This window comes from Mastigoproctus giganteus, chromosome 11 (assembly GCF_048544385.1).
Source record: "Mastigoproctus giganteus isolate SK-2022 chromosome 11, ASM4854438v1, whole genome shotgun sequence".
NCBI lineage: Eukaryota > Metazoa > Arthropoda > Arachnida > Uropygi > Thelyphonidae > Mastigoproctus > Mastigoproctus giganteus.
The window spans coordinates 98,842,936-98,859,376 of record NC_143585.1 but is presented as its reverse complement, the minus strand read 5'-3'; the positions used below and the strand labels follow the sequence as shown (position 1 = coordinate 98,859,376).

At 37.6% G+C, this 16,441-nt stretch overlaps 1 protein-coding gene across 1 annotated transcript in view; it reads left to right on the top strand.

Annotated features, from left to right (window-relative positions):
* The window catches only part of LOC150078287 (uncharacterized), a 910,840-nt gene that overhangs the window by 165,251 nt on the left and 729,148 nt on the right, over window positions 1-16,441 (top strand). Inside the window, 2 exon segments of the mRNA XM_090384522.1 lie at window positions 4,762-5,348; window positions 5,694-5,841. Of these exon segments, the coding sequence (XP_090240648.1) occupies window positions 4,762-5,348; window positions 5,694-5,841 (735 nt within the window).

Genomic DNA, 16,441 nt, shown 5'->3' with positions numbered 1-16,441 from the left:
TGGTACTACAATCAACTAGTATCTATTTCCAGTTTAACCTGACTAACTTCCCAATTAGCCCATCCGTAGTTTGTTATTTGGTTTTTAGGAGCATTAGCAACTAAGGCCATATTGCTCCGGGGATATGCGGTGGTCATTCCCTGACCTTTCCGCATCCTCCGTATTTGGTGGTCATGGGCTCGAACCCCGGTCTAATCAAGAAGCGTGTGCTACGCACTGCTGCTCCTGCCCACCTAGCTACGGAGGCGCCTCCATCCGTAGTAGAAATATTTATTGCATTGTTCTTCCTGACGTTCCTGTTTTCTGAGTTATTACTTGTCTATCCAAGATAGTTCTTGGATAGACAACTAATAACTCAGACCGGTATATAAGTATTACCATTAGTAAGTCCAAATGATACCAGAAAGCTAACATTTTCTGCATCAGCCAAAAATAAATAAATAATAATAACTAGCAGAACCTAGTAGCAATAAATACATAATAATAACTAGCAGGTATACGACTGCCAGAGAATACTTACATGGAACATCAGAAAGCCGCGCTCCTGAACACCTGTAGGATAATCAGAGTTTCTCGACCAACATAATAATAATAATAAAACGCTGAACGGAGGGAACACAGTTAAAGCCATAAACACCTATACAGTCCCAGTGCTAACATTCTCCTTCGGGGTCATAGATTGGACTAACACCGAGCTGGAGGATATCATGAGTAAGACAATTACAATGATGATCAAGAGCTGCCAACACTACCCGATATCTCCCGTGGAGAGACTGACAATTGCCCGGAAAGAAGGAGGAAGGGGCCTTATAGACCTCATTGAGCAACAGAAGACAGCGATAATTAACTTGAAGGATTACTTCCAGAAACACACAGCAGCACTCCAGCAGGCCATAAGGATGACAGACAAGCGGTGTATCCCACTCAACCTAGGCGAGGAGCCCCCCCCAACCAAGAGGCACAAACGAAGCTAGAAAGATGGGCACAGAAGACACTCCATGGTAGACACTAAAATGATCTCCATCAAGATCACATAGATAAATTGCTTCCAATGCATGGCTCACGAGCGGGACGCTCTTCCCCGAGACTGAAGGATTCATGCTCGTCATCCAAGACCAGGTAATCAACACCAGGAACTATAGAAAATATATCGCCAAGGAGCCCGGAGTGTCCAATGACACATGTCAACTATGCCACCTGACCTCAGAAACAATCCAACACATCACCGCGGGATGCGGGATGCTAGGTGACCACCCACACTGAGTACACAAGACACGACCAGGTAGCCAGGATTATACATCAGATGCTGGCAAGCAAATACCAGTTAATCGAAGAAAGTGTACCGTATTACAAGTACTAACCCCAGGCAGTACTAGAGACCACAACCCACAAGCTGTACTGGGACTGTGCCGTAATAACGGATAGGACTGTCCTGCACAACAGGCCGGACATAGCGGACAAGAAGGAAAAGGCTACCTATCTGATTGACATAGCGGTACCTAATACTGGCAACCTACAGAAAACCCATGGGGAAAAAATCAGGAAGTACACAAACCTAAGACAGGAGATCAAAGAAACGTGGCATATGCAACAAGTAACGACCATCCTGATCATTGTGTCAACCACAGGTATGGCCCTATATAACAGCCTAGCAGCAATAGGTCTCCCAGCGAACACTTACAAGGAACTCCAAAAGGTCGCAATCCTCACCACCTGTAGCATAGTCAGAGAGTGCCTCGACCAACAGTAACACCAGACATAACAACACCCACCCTGTCTATTTGGTAGCAATGCCCGTCATGCGGTGGAACCCCAATCGGGGAGAAATAATATAATAGCAATAATAATAATAATAATAATAAATGGAGAAATGCAAGACCCACATACTGCACCAAGGAAAATTAGTCCACCGAAACTACCAGCTGCTGACTCATAAAGAGATCGAAGCTATGACAGAAGGAGAGACCCACGAATACCTAGGGATGATGCCTGCTCAGCAGTTAGAGCACAAGAAAATGAAGAAGTGCCTGACTGAAAAATATCATCAGAAACTCAGAAACCTGCTGAAAGCAAAATTGAACGGAGGGAACACAGTGAAAACCATAAACACCTATGCAGCTCTAGTACTAATATACTCCTTTGGGGTTATAGATTGACTAACACTAAGCTAGAGGATATCATGCGAAAGACAAGGACACAATGATGACTACGAGCAGCCAACACCACCCGAAGTCAGCAGTGGAGAGACTAGCAATAGCTCGAAAAGAGAGAGGAAGGGGCCTGATAGATCTGATAGAGCAACAGAAAACAGCGATAGTTAACCTGAAGGATTACTTCGAGAACAACACAGCACCACTCCACCGTGCCATAAGGAAGATGATAAGTGGTATACCCCACCCAACCTAGGTGAGGATCCCCCTTCCGCCCAGATGGCACAAGAAAAGACGCTAGAAAGATAGGCAAAGAAGACACTCCATGGCAGACATTACAATGACTTCCATCAAGATCACATCGATAATATCGTTTCCAGCGCATGGCTCACAAGCGGGACGCTCTTCCCCAAGACTGAAGGATTCATGCTGGCCATTCAAGACCAGGTAATCAACACCTGAAACTATAGAAAATACATCGCAAAGGAATTGCTGTTGGTAACATCGTCAGTTGGTCCCACTGTATAGAATTTAAATACTGTCTCAGTCCATCGTAGTCGCCTTTACGGAAGCAATAACCCTTCCCTTTACCCCTAATGGTAGTTACCTCTTTGAGTAAATCCCACTTCAGCACACTGTGATCACTGCCACCTAGTGGTTCATTTATCTGCAGATTCTTAATGGATGAAGAATCACTGCTGATAATCAAATCAAGAGTATTACTCCCTCTAGTTGCCTCCCGAACATGCTGATGTAGAAAACAATCATCCAATAATTTCCGTCCATTGTTTCCGTAGCTGCGGTTGCTCGCGTTTCGCAACGAACTCCGTCCCTTTTTGCGTGGACCCCCGCTCGGTATGTCAAATGACGCATGTCGACGATACCATCTGGCCTCAGAAACGATCCAACACATCACCGCGGGCTGCTGGGTGATCAACCAGACTGAGTGCACTCATAGGCACGACCAGATAGCCAGGATAATACATCAGAAGCTAGCGAGGAAATACCAGTTGACCAAAGAAAGTGTACCATACTACAAGTACGAACCCCTGGCAGTACTAGAGATCCCAACCCACAAGCTGTACTGGGACCTCGCCATAATAACGGATAAGACCATCCCGCACAACCGACCGGACATAACCGTTGTGGACAAGATGGAAAAGGCTACCTACCTGATTGACATGGCGGTGCCCAACACTAGCAATGTCTAGAAAATCCATGAAGAAAAAATTAGGAATTAACGAATCTGAGACATGTGGTGAAGGAGATGCACGTACAAGAAGTAACGACCATCCCGACCATCTTATGGTGCCAAAGACCCTACATAGCAACCTAGCAGCAATAAGTTTTCCAGAGAACACCTACAAGGAACTCCAGAAAGTCGCAATCCTGAACACCTGTAGGACAGTCAGAGAGTTGCTTGTCCAAGAGTAGCACCAGACATTGCAACCCACCCTGTGTACTTGGTAGCAGTACCCATCACGGAGTGGAATCCCCCAATCAGGGAGAAATAATATAAGAGCAACAACAATAATAATAATATTATTATTATTATTGTTGCTCCATAATAACGGATAGGGCAATCCCGTACAACAGACCGGCCGTAACCCTTGTGGACAAGAAAGAAAAGACTACCTATCTGATTGACATAGCGGTACCCAACACTGGCAACCTGCAAAAAACCCATGGGGGAAAAATCAGGAAGTACGCGAACCTAAGACAGGAGATCAGAGAGATGTGGCATATGCAACAAGTAACGACCATCCCGATCGTCGTATCAACCACAGGTATGGTGCCAAAGACCCTACATAACAGCCTAGCAGCAATAGATCTCCCAGCGAACACCTATGAGGAACTCCACAAAGTAGCAATCCTGAACACCTGTAGGATAGTCAGAAGTTCCTCGACCAACAGTAACACCAGTAATAACAACAACCACCCTGTGTACTTGGTAGCAATACCCGTCACGAGGTGGAACCCCCAATCAGGGAAAAATAATATAAGAGAGCAACAATAATAATAATAACCGGACATGACGAAGCATCCTATGGACTTGTTACCAGCACCCGTCACGGGGTGAAAAAACTCCCATAAGGAGAAAACGTCATAATAATAATTAAAATAAAACAGAATATTTATACTGTTCCTATGTCGACAAGGTAATTATCCAGTTCTGCTTTAAACTTAGCCAGACTCACTGCCTGAGAGGCAATTTATTCCAATGTTCGACAACTCGTTTCACAAAGGGGAACTTCATGATACTGAATCTTTCTTATTCCCTGAAATTTTAAATGCTTGTCCTCTGATTCGTGTCCCAACAATGAGGGGAAAGAGACTTTTGTCATTTATTTTACCCAGTCCCTTCACTGCCAAATTTTGTCCCGCTTCATCGCAATCTGCACGAGTTACGCTTCGTTTTCTAAGTGTTCTGTTAATTTTGTCGAGCAGTGTAGTTTTTGCTTTAAGAACCATCACGTTCAGTATCAGCTAAAGGTATATTATAAGCTTGCTTTTATTTTAATTTCTAATTTACTGATGAAAGCTATTATTATATCTAAACATCCATATATATAAGTTATAAATTTTTATATTGTTCCTTTTTTCCCCCCAGACAAATACTGAAGAATTTATCCAAAGTCAGAATTCGCAGAGTTGTCATTATCCATTTTCTTTGGAACATCTTACAGTATGTCTTTGTCTTCTCTTGCACATAGGAGTTGGATGCCTTCGCGGAGGGCAATCTCTTCAGTATACCGCTTTATTGATTATTAATAAAATTATTGATGTGTCTATTATTCACAAGGTAGCACTACTGAACGTCCCTAAAACTGACTCTACTCAGAATCCTCACATAACGGGCAAAGAAACCCAGCAAGTGCCTTCATATCATGTGCCATCATACAGCTCCAGAATATTCGTTAAAATGCCGACAGTGAGCGCAACAAAGGATTCATCAGTGTTGGATAATTCTCACGGTGCTAAATGGTGGTCTTCGAGTAGAAAAACAGCACCTAAAGATTACGTGCCTGTTGAAAGAAAAGAAAAGAAATCGACCACGCATAATGCACCCGAGAAAGAACGAATTCTTGGAATTTTGGCAGAGAAGGGAATTGATCTGATTTTGAATGTGCTAAACAATTCTATTACTTTACATAAACGAGTAGTGAGCACAAGACCGCAGTGCACTCCAAGTAACAGGTAAGAAAAGTTCTCTTATTTCTTGATATAGGCCCTTTCATTCCTAAATAAATAAAACCGTAATATATAGACGATTCAGCGTCCCGTTTCATCGTTTCTTATCGACATAACGGAGTACCTCATTCATTAGAAATGGGGCAGTCTCGTTAACAACGGGACAGTCTGGTCGCCCTAAATACCGGTACAGTCCGGTCGGAGTAATGTATATATAAAAAAAGTAGTTTAATAAAATAATCTTTATTTATTTTTAATATAAAAATGACTATTTTAATATAATATTTTGTTATATAAGTATTATCAATTTGTGTTCTAATAAATTGTGCTATTGCCTTTTTATGATGACAGATGGCGCCACTGCAATTACCACTGTCTTCAAGTTTTAAGTGCTAGAGCATTGTTGTACAGCTCTCAAGCAGATGAAGTACAAAAAAAATTGATGGAAGAGGGACATCTAAAAATCCTAGTTGCTGCTCTAGACTCCACTCATGATCCTGTAAGTTAATTTCTTGTTGAATCACTCTATTTTACTTATATTTCATTTGTGATTCTAAAATTGAAAGATCATATATTAGGAAAGGAATCCTAGACTCAGAACTACAGACCTCCTCATAGATTATTGGGATATTACCTTATCATAGTGAGGAGGTCTGATTACCCCAATAACTCTGAGATCTATGTTGGCAAGAGCTTAAGCTCCTGGTAGGGTCACCCTAGTCAGACTGGTCAAAGGATAAGGGTGAGATGAAGTGTAGTCCACCACTGAAGAGAATGGCTAGCAACCCACCCTTTAGATGTAAAATTAAAATCCTCAAAGAAAATTAAAGCATAGAAAATGGGCTGACAATGGTAATCGACTAGGATTGGATTAGGAAAATTCTATAAGAAGAAAGGAATAATAATGGTTCAAACATGCAATGTAAGAAGAAATAGTAAAATAATTAGAAAAATTAAAGTTTGTACACTAACAGCAACTTAGAAGAAAGGAAAAGTATAATAAATGGGAGAAATTATATGTTAATAATATGTAGTGGGGTGCAGAAAATTGAAAAGGTGCTAAAGGCATAGGGAGCTTAATATATGAATCATTGAAACAAAACATAGAACAATATAATCTAGTATCAGAAAGAATATTACACGCAAACATGAAACTGCAAAAGAAAACATTAAACATATTAAGTGTATATAAGGCCCAGAAGAGGGGAAGCCTAAAGATGTTGATAAATTCTATAATTAACTACTGTATTTAACTAATAAGATAGATAGTAAGAATGAATCAGTAATAATAGCAGGAGACTTAAATGCCAAAATAGGAAATAAAAGAATACCAGGGATGTCAAAGGTTTAATGAACAGATAATGAACTGAAATGGAAATAAATTATTACAACATTGTACCAACTGTGAATACAGAATTAACAATACTTTTTTTGAACATAAAGAACAATATAAAATAACATGGACAAATATGGGCAGTAAATTAGTAATTGTAACTATATTATCACTAATAGAAATAGAAAACCAGAAAATATAAAGGTTGTAAAAGCAGTACCAACAGTAGCTATTGAAAGCAATCACAGACATTCAGATTTAGAGAATCCTTTAAGCAAAAGCAAAAAATAAAGAAAGATAAAGAAACAAAAATTCAAAACTAAATTATTATAAGATGAAAGTATTAAAAATCTATACAGAAATAAATTGAGAGGATGTTTGGAAGTAAAAGAAATGGAATATAAAAATCAGTTAATAGAAGAATAATTGTAAAGGATTAAAATTGGTATAAATAAGCATCATATGAAATATTAGGAGAACAAAATATAAAAAATGGATATCATGGTATATAGAAGTAAAAAAAGACTTGACTAAGATCAATACAAAAGCATTTCAGAAACATATATTAAATGAAACAGATGCACAGATATACCAAGAATGTAAGGAGATTAGAAAAATAAAACAAAAGTGTTGGGATAGGTTTCCAAAATAAAATAAAAGAAAGGTTTCCAAAATTAAAAAAAAAAAAAAGTAATTAAATGAATAGGTTAAAATAATAAACATAGATTTGGCCACCATGGTTAAATTATTTTAAAGAATTATAGACAAGTGAAGGGCAAAAAATATTATAAAACAAAGAAAATAAGATCAGTGAAGAGGACATAGAATTAAATGCAAAATGAATAATAGGAAAAGTGCAGGTATAGATAAAATAAATAATGAGTTACTAAAATATGGATGAAAAAAGTTAACTGTAAAATTATTGAAACTGATTTTTAAAGAAAAGAACATACCAAGTGATTGGCAGAAAAATATAACAATATATATAAAAAATAAAATAAACAATTTCCAGAAAATTGTATGGGTATAAATTGATTAAACAATTCATTGTAACTGTATACAAAGGTAATATCAGAAAAATTAAATTAAATTAAATTTTAAAATTAAGTGATGAGCAGCAAAGATTTAAGAAAAATAGATCTTGCATAGAGGAAATGTTTATGATAAAGCGGATAATATAAAAATAATTAGCATATGATAAACCAATTTATGTGTTTCGTAGATTTAATAAAAAGCATTTTTTGAAAATAAAAGGCGTAATAGAAATCTTAAAGTTGCGCAAAGTTCCTAACAGTTAATAGAAGTAATCAGAGGTATATATACACACAATAAATACATAATCAAAACAGATCAGGGATATACAGAACAACTAGAATACACAAGGAGACTTGCTGGGTACAACTCTCTTCAGCTTGATAATGAATAAATTAATTAATGAAGTAAATAGAGCAAATAAAGGAATTAGAATAAAAATTAAATATGATCTTCTATGCAGATGATGCAGTACTGATGACAGAAAATTAAAACAATTTGCAAAGAATGCTACATCATTTTAATAATAAAAAAAAAAGATATAATATTGAAATATCCATAGGAAAAACAAAGAGCCTAACAATAGTGTAAATTAGAATTAGATGGGAAAATAGTTTAGAATTAGAAGGGAAATGAGATTTAACTACCTAAGAATACAGACAAGTAGCCCAGGAATAACTCATGAAGAAGCAGAAGAACATGCACTGAAAGCGAGCAGAGTAGAATATGAGGGAGGTTAAATAATATAATTTGGAACAATCGAAACATCAGTTGGGATGCTAAAGTTAAAATAGGTGAAACTGTACCAAGACCTCTAGTAACATGTGCAGCTGAGACAAGAGGTACAACAAGAGAAATAAAACAAATAAATGAAACATAAAAATGAAGAAATCAGGAAACAGTCTAAAATACAACCTATTAATGACCGGAGACCCTTTGGCAAACGAAGTAGAGGAAGGCCAAGAAGAAAATGGGAGGAGGATGATCAGTCCTAACCAACAAGCAGTATGCTTAATGGGAAAAGAAAAAGATCACTACGGACCGATTTCTGTTTTAAGTGCCTATGCTAAAATAACACGATAACAGGAAAAATAACATGATCGATAGCCTCCTCAAACCAGCCATTTGCAACGAGTAGCGTAGGTTCGTTCATTTGCGGACGCACTACACCAACTAGCACAAACTTCCATCTGGTGTGTAATTTGGATAAATTTAAGGAAGGAATTGACAGATTATTGTCATTACGATATTATTATTAGACTGGGTGGACAAGTAATATGGGGATTTTTTTTTTTTTTTTTTGCTGATGATGCATAAGCATACTTCCTCGTATCATTTTCCAATAGTAATACTAATATCATGGTAATTTGAGAGTCTATTTCGGTAGTACTGGAAAAATCAATGCGAACAAATGTGTCATTTATACAGACTTTTCCAGAGCCTTTTGACTCCTTGAATCACGATTTACTTCAATATAAATTAGAAACATATAGTATTGGACACTGATAACATGGATTGAAAGTAATCTTCAGGACACTGGCGGATCTAACGGTCGGCGAGGCCGGCAAATGACAACAGAACCCCTCAAGACACGAGCCATATCGAGTAAGGAGTTGTTGTTGTTGTTGTTTGGTTTTTAGGAGCATTAGCAACTAAGGCCATATTGCTCCGGGTATATGCGGTGGTCATTGCCTGACCTTTCCGCATCCTCCGTATTTGGTGTGATCACGGGCTCGAACCCCGGTGTAAGGAGTTGTAGTGCAGAGTTTGTTGCACAATGTGGATATTACCATATGGTGGCAGACCGTGTCGGATCAAAACTTTTATTTTTATTTTACAAAGTTTATGTTAGTATATAATAAATGTAGATATATATTCCTTATAAGAATTTTAACGAACTTGTAATGTTATTTTTTTGTTATTATTTGAAGAAATGTAAAAGAGGAAAAACATAGATAAGAGGGGATTATTTGGTCAGGGGCCTCTGTTTTGGTTTGTCAACTAGCAGGAGCATCGACAACCGGGACAGGCTCTATGGTAATTTGGCAGGCCGACTTTTCACCGGACTTGTCTGCGCGAGTAGCACAGTGGTATCGTTACGGTCCTCCCCACACCGGGTGGAAAAGGCCTGGGTTCGAATCCAGTCAATGATGCGAGGAACTTTAATGGGCTTTTTTTCACTCCGCTACCGAATTAGTCGGTCTCAGGCGTAGATAGAAAGGTCCCCCCCCCCCAGAAACTGGGGTTTTTTCGTCTAGCAAAACAGGCAAATCGGCCAGAGAACACACGCAATTTACAGACAGAAATACGGGTTTAGAAATCAATTACGGGTAATCCTAATATAATAATATATAATTTTCACCGGACTTGAGGAAGTTGGGCGGTGATCGTGCTTCGTTATAAATTTGAATACATGGCATTGACTTTTGATTATAAAATTCAAAAAACAGTCTTGTAAAGACATGTACATTTGCGTTCTCAAAATATATGAAGATCCCCACGCCAAAATATATATGCGCCTTCAGATGAATTTATTTCCAAATACAACTCTATATAAAAGGATTTGTGAATGCAACTCTATTTTTCATGAAACAACGTAAGGTTATACCCGTATTATATTAAAATATTAAAGAGAAAAACTAGATTAAACATGATAAAAGTACAACTTAAATCTACAAGTAGGTTGGCCTTGAGCTGCTTATAGGATTACTGTATACCTGCATTGAGAATGTTGATCACTGATGTATAATGTAAGTAAAACTCAAGTCCTGAAACAAATTATATTGGAAATAATTTTAATTTTATTTATCACTAAAAGTTTTGCTATTTGAATTAATCTATAAATTTCACTACATTTTAAATGGATTTCCCACCTTTATCATAGGATATGAAGTTCTGCTTGAATACAGCAAACCTGATGTTCTTTATTTGTATTGGGACATGATGCATACCAAATATTACCCTATGCATATTTTCCTGGTGTAATCACATAAACCTTTTGGTCTTACCACCGTTAGATCGGCTGGCATCCCCTTAAACAGAAGTCTCAAAGTGTGGAGTACCCGGGGATGCACTGGTTTTTTTTGGGGGGGGGAGAGCATGTGTTATTTGTATGAAGCACTTTTTTTAACGAAATGTTGACCTTTTTTTTTTTTTTTTTTTTACCTCTGCTTGGTTGACGTAGTTCAGTTGTGACACAGTCTGTGGAATTAAAACTCCAAGAGCCTCGACGGTTTTAGGAATTTCATGCCAAATCCGTTAATTTGCACTTGTTCTGGAGGGTGGGAAAACGCAAAATTTATGTAATATTTTAAGGGAGACGCAAGAGTCTGCCCTAGAAGAATCATACAAAGCCTAATACAAGTGTCAGGCGAGTTGAGATATTTTGCAGAAGTTTGAAAGACTGTTTTTTATCGCGAAGGAACAGTGATAAGGGGTTGTATTGCCAATATTATAGAGCGATTTCCGAGAAGAGAAAATTTGAGCAGTAATGCCATACTGCTCCAATTTGTACAGCAGCCTTCTGTATGCAAACAGTATCAAAAGCTTTCCAGAAATCCAAATATATGATATCAAAATTACCTTTTGCATCCAGTTCCTTTGTGATCATATCGTAGTATGCGATCAAATTGGTCAGACAAGATTTCCCCTTAACAAACCCATGCTGTGTCTGAACTATCATTGCTAAACTATAACTTGTCTAGATGATCTCGCATTGCTTCTTTAACAAGTATCTCCATTACTTTATCCGGAATAGAAGTTAAACTAACAGGTCTATAATTACTCGTGTCGCCTTTGATCTCTCTTTGTGAATTGGAGATACATTTGCACTTCTCCAGTCCGTGGGGACCTTTCGTGAATCCAAGGATGCTCTTATAATTATGGCTAAGGGTTTGCTTACTTCCGTTGCTGATTCGCTTGATATAATTGGATAGATCCCAGGTGCTTTTGTTATGTTTAACTTCAAAAATTTCTCCTCCACTTTCTTCTTAGTACCAACCTTCCCCCGCTATCCTGTACCAAGGAAGGAAAATAGTTGGCTTTCATGGAAACTGCCTTCTCTCCCATATTTATATTCAAAGAGACTAATAATATTTTAGGGCAGAAAGCATTAAACTATGACATTAGTCACTCAGTCTTTGACACCGGTGTGAGGATAATGGTAATTATGTTAACCCAATTTCGCATTTTAGTCACTTTTCATTCCACAAGTGACTGTCCCTCCATTGCCACCCCCAGCGTTTTTAACAACTTGCTCAACTAGGGCTGCAGTCGAAACGAATAATTACTCTTTTAGACTCAGTAAAGTAGCCTTTACTGATAAGTACTCTTTTAGTCTCAGTACTCTTTTAGACTCAGTAAAGCAGTAGCCTTTTCTTAAAATTTTAATCTATTCTACAGAACGTGCGGTTGGACTTGCTGACACCACTGTGTCCTACTCTTGTTAGTGGCAATTCCTTTCAATTGCATTTAGACTGTCATACCTCATATGCTGCAAGTTCCTCTTTTTCAGAAAAATTTAATTTCTCAGTTATAACGGATCTATCTGAAAGCAAAAAAAAAAAAAATAATAATAATAACTAATAAAAATAAAAATTAATAAAAATTCATAAAAATAATAAAAACAAATAGACATAAAATAAAAGGAAATAAAATTATTATCAACTGGGAATTTAATATCTATATCATCATCATTTTCATCTGTCCATCTCCGTTGTTTTCTTCCAGGTTTTCTTTTAGCTCCTCTTGAGTACCATTCTGTTATTTTCTTAGTCCATCTGTCATATCTTCGAGTTATGTGTCCTGCCCAAGTTCATTTAAGTTCTTTAGTTTTGATAAGAATGTCCTTTATTTGTGTTTGTTGCCTAATCTGTGTTTCTCTTCTTATCTAACAGGCTGATTCCTAATATAATTCGTTCCATTCTTTTTTGCGTAGGTTTCAGCTTCTCTTCCATTCTTTTGGTGAGTGCCCAAGTTCCACTTCCATAAGTCATGGCGGGGATTATACAGTATTTTCATTATTTCATTATTTTACGTTTCAGACAAATTGGGATATTTCCTGAATGCTATCCATCCGAAATTTATTCTCCTCTTGACTTCCAGCCATTTATCATTATTACAGCTAATGACTTGTTCCAGATAAGTATATGAATCCACCTTTACAATTGCTACTCATTCAATGATTATTTCCCTTTCTGTGGCACGCTTGTTCATCATTACTTGTTTTTTAGCCACATTCATCTTTAGTTCGAAATCCTTACCAACTCTGCATAACTGATTAAGATATTCCTATAATTCTTTGGAATCATGGCTTATGATCACGGTGTCATATTTAAATCGTAAATGGTTTAGGTATTCCCCATTCACATTGACTCTTTTCTGCGATCAGTCTAAGTTTCAGAAAGCTTTCTCAAGGGCAGCAGTAAACAACTTCAGAGATATTGTATCTCCTTGTCGAACTCCTTTCTCAATTTTCAATTTGCTACTGTCTTTGTCTAGTCTCATAAAGGAGGTAGCGTTCTGATATATTTTCTTCAAAATCATAATGTATGGGGTATCTATGCCTTGTCTTTCCAGTGCCTGAAACATTTGCCTTATGCCGTATGGAGTTAAATGCCTTTTCACAATCCACAAATGCCAGGCATAATGGTGTTTTATATTCATTTGCTTTCTCCATTAGCTGCGATTTTACCTGAAGGTTATCCATAGTTGAGAATCCTGTCCTAAAGCCAGCCTGCTCTTTCCGTTGATTCTCATCAAGTATTCTTTCTAATCTGTTAGTAATGACCCCTGTGAACAACTTGTAGTTGTCGGACAACAAGCTAATTGGTCTATAATTTCCAATTTCTGATTTATCTCCTTTCTTATGCAGCAAAATTATGATTGCATTATTCCACTCGTTAGGCGTCACTCCTTTCCTAATATGTTTTGTGAAGAATCGTCGGTTTCTGTGTCATGTCTCTTCCTCCCAATTTTAACAACTGTAGAGTAACTCCATCTTCACCCGGTGCTTTCTGATTCTTCATGTTTTTTTCAATGCGTGTTCTACCTCATCAGGAAGGATATCAGGTGCCGTATGTGTTGCTAATTTGTGGTCTATCTTCTCCACTGCTGGCATCATTCCCTCGCTCTTTATATAATTCTTTATAGTAGTCTTCTGCATATTTGAATTATGCCGTCTCTGCTGTTTATAAGTACACCATCGCTATTCTTCAGTTTCAGTATCATTTATCTTTCTGTATTACTGCTCATGGCTGCTGATTTAAGTCCTTTGTTTTCCCTAAATGCTTGTTCTAATTTTCTTGTGTTAAATCTTCTTATGTCCTCTCTTAGTCTTTCTAATGGCTTTGCATAGCTCAGTATACTCAATTTTGTCCTTGTTAGTGTTTATCTTGTTCCTCATTTGTCGTCTTCGGTTCATCATAACAAGTGCTTCTTGACTAATTTTTGCTTCTTTGGATTTCTTTTTACCTATAGGTTTCTCCGGCTTTATCACTTTCGAAAAGTTGTTGTTGTATTCCTTGTTGATAACTTGGTCCTGAGCAGTCTGCAGAAGCTTAAACTTGTTCTTAAGTTCCAGTACATACATACTGCTTTTTCTTCTCTTCTATTATCTCAAAGACCCTCGTATTATTTAATGGAGTCAGTTTTTTCCTTTCTTTTCTTACATGTTACCATTCTGTGACCACTTCCAACATTTACCTTGTTCAGGACGGTAACATCATTCACAATATATATTCTGTTAGTGAGGATGAAGTCGATTTCATTAGATTTTAATCCATTTCGGCTCTTCCATGTCCACTTTCAGTTCACCCTTTTCTTGAAAAAAGGGTATACAGAAAGAGTGATTTTTTTTTTTTTTTTTTTTTTTTTTGAAAAAAGGGTGAACGTTGCTGATATTCCTTGAGATTCTGCATATTCCACAAGTCTTTCACCTCTTTCATTTCTTTCACCAACTCCAAAATTTCCTTTAGTTTCCCTTTCTGCTCTGTTTCCGGCCTTAGCATTGAAGTCCCCCATAATAATGGTGTACTGAGTTTCCTGTTCATCTAGAAGTCTCTCAATTTGGGTGTACATTTCTTCAACCTCTTCATCATCATGGCTCTTTGTTGGTGCATAAATCATTATAACCTTTAGTTTGTACCTCTTAGAAATCCTGAAAGTAGCCTTGACACTCTTGGTGATGCACTTTTGAATTCCAAAATGTTTTTATATCTTTATGAATCTGAAAGCCAACTCGACCTTTGCGCTTTTCACTGTTTCCATTGGTGTACAGCAGATTTCCACTTGATAAACATATAAGTGATTCATTTCTTCTTCCCGTTCCAGTAGTTCTACATCCTTCCTAAAGTGAGGCATCCAGACCTGTATACAGTACTCAAAGATGCGGCCTAACCGTGGCCTTGTACAACGGACTAGGCTAATCACTTCCTTTTCCTTATACAGGGTTATTCAAAATGAAGTCCGGGGTTTCAGAATTTTTTTTTTTTTTTTTTGGGAAAGTGTATCATAATCATTTGTTGCCATCTCGAAAGAACGCATAATATCTCAAGTTTCGTTCCCACGCTCTCGATGTTCGGTATGCTGCACGGATAACCACCAGATGGCGTTGGGCGCATACGCCGTGCAGTCGTTCGTTTGCCTGTGACGCCACTTCTGCTCTGTAGCGACATGACTTCGGAATGTAATGAGAAAGATTTTACTGTGAGTTTAATGTAAGTAAATCTGTTACCGTCGTGCAACGCCACTTTCGGACAGAGTGATTTTTTCTGATGAATTGACCTTCCATTTGTCTGGGAAAGTGAATAAGCAGAATGTGCGATTTCACTAAAGGCTCTCATATTGAACATTTATGAGGTATGTAAAAAAACTTCATTAACTATACTTGCATTCTGGAAATATTTCTTTCTTCCTGTGTCTGCTGTTTTGTTTTGAAACCCTGGACTTCATTTTGAATAACCCTGTATATCCTTATCCCTATAATATCTATATATGAGCCTATAAATGAGTTTACATGAGCCTATTTATAATAGTTGCTATATAAAGTATATATTATTATACTGTGTGTGTGTGTGTGTGTGTGTGTGTGTGTGTGTGTTAATAGTAATAGTGCTAATAGTAATGGCAAATGATGCAAGACAGCAAACTTATATAACATTAGCCAAAAAATAATAATAATTTCAAAAAATAATAAAAACTACAAAATTCACCCATCTGTACCCACCAACATTTTTTCTAGATTTTCTTTGAATTAATTCAATCCATCCTCTCTACAACAATAGATATAAGCCTGTTCCAACAATCAACCTCCCACTGGCTGAAGGCAAACTTCCACACATCTATCCTGCAACCATCCTTCCTCAACTTGAATTTATGCCCCCTCATATGTGTAATCTAAACAAGTGGAAGAATGCCATTAACATTCAGCTGACTCAATCCATTCAAGGCTTTAAACACCTCAATCAGATCCCCCCACAAGTGCCTAGTCTTGAGACTCTGCAATTTGCAGAACTGAAGCTTTTCTGGATAAGAGCATCATTTTGTTCCTTTCACCAAACTGATTGCCTTCTCTGCGCCCCATTCCAACAGATCTACATCCTTCCTAAAGTGAGGCCTCCAGACCTGTATACAGTGATTAAAGATGCGGCCTGATGCACGGCCATGGCCTTATACCACGGGCTAATCACTTCCTTATCCCTTCTCGCAAAGTTCCCGTATATCATTGACAAAACAC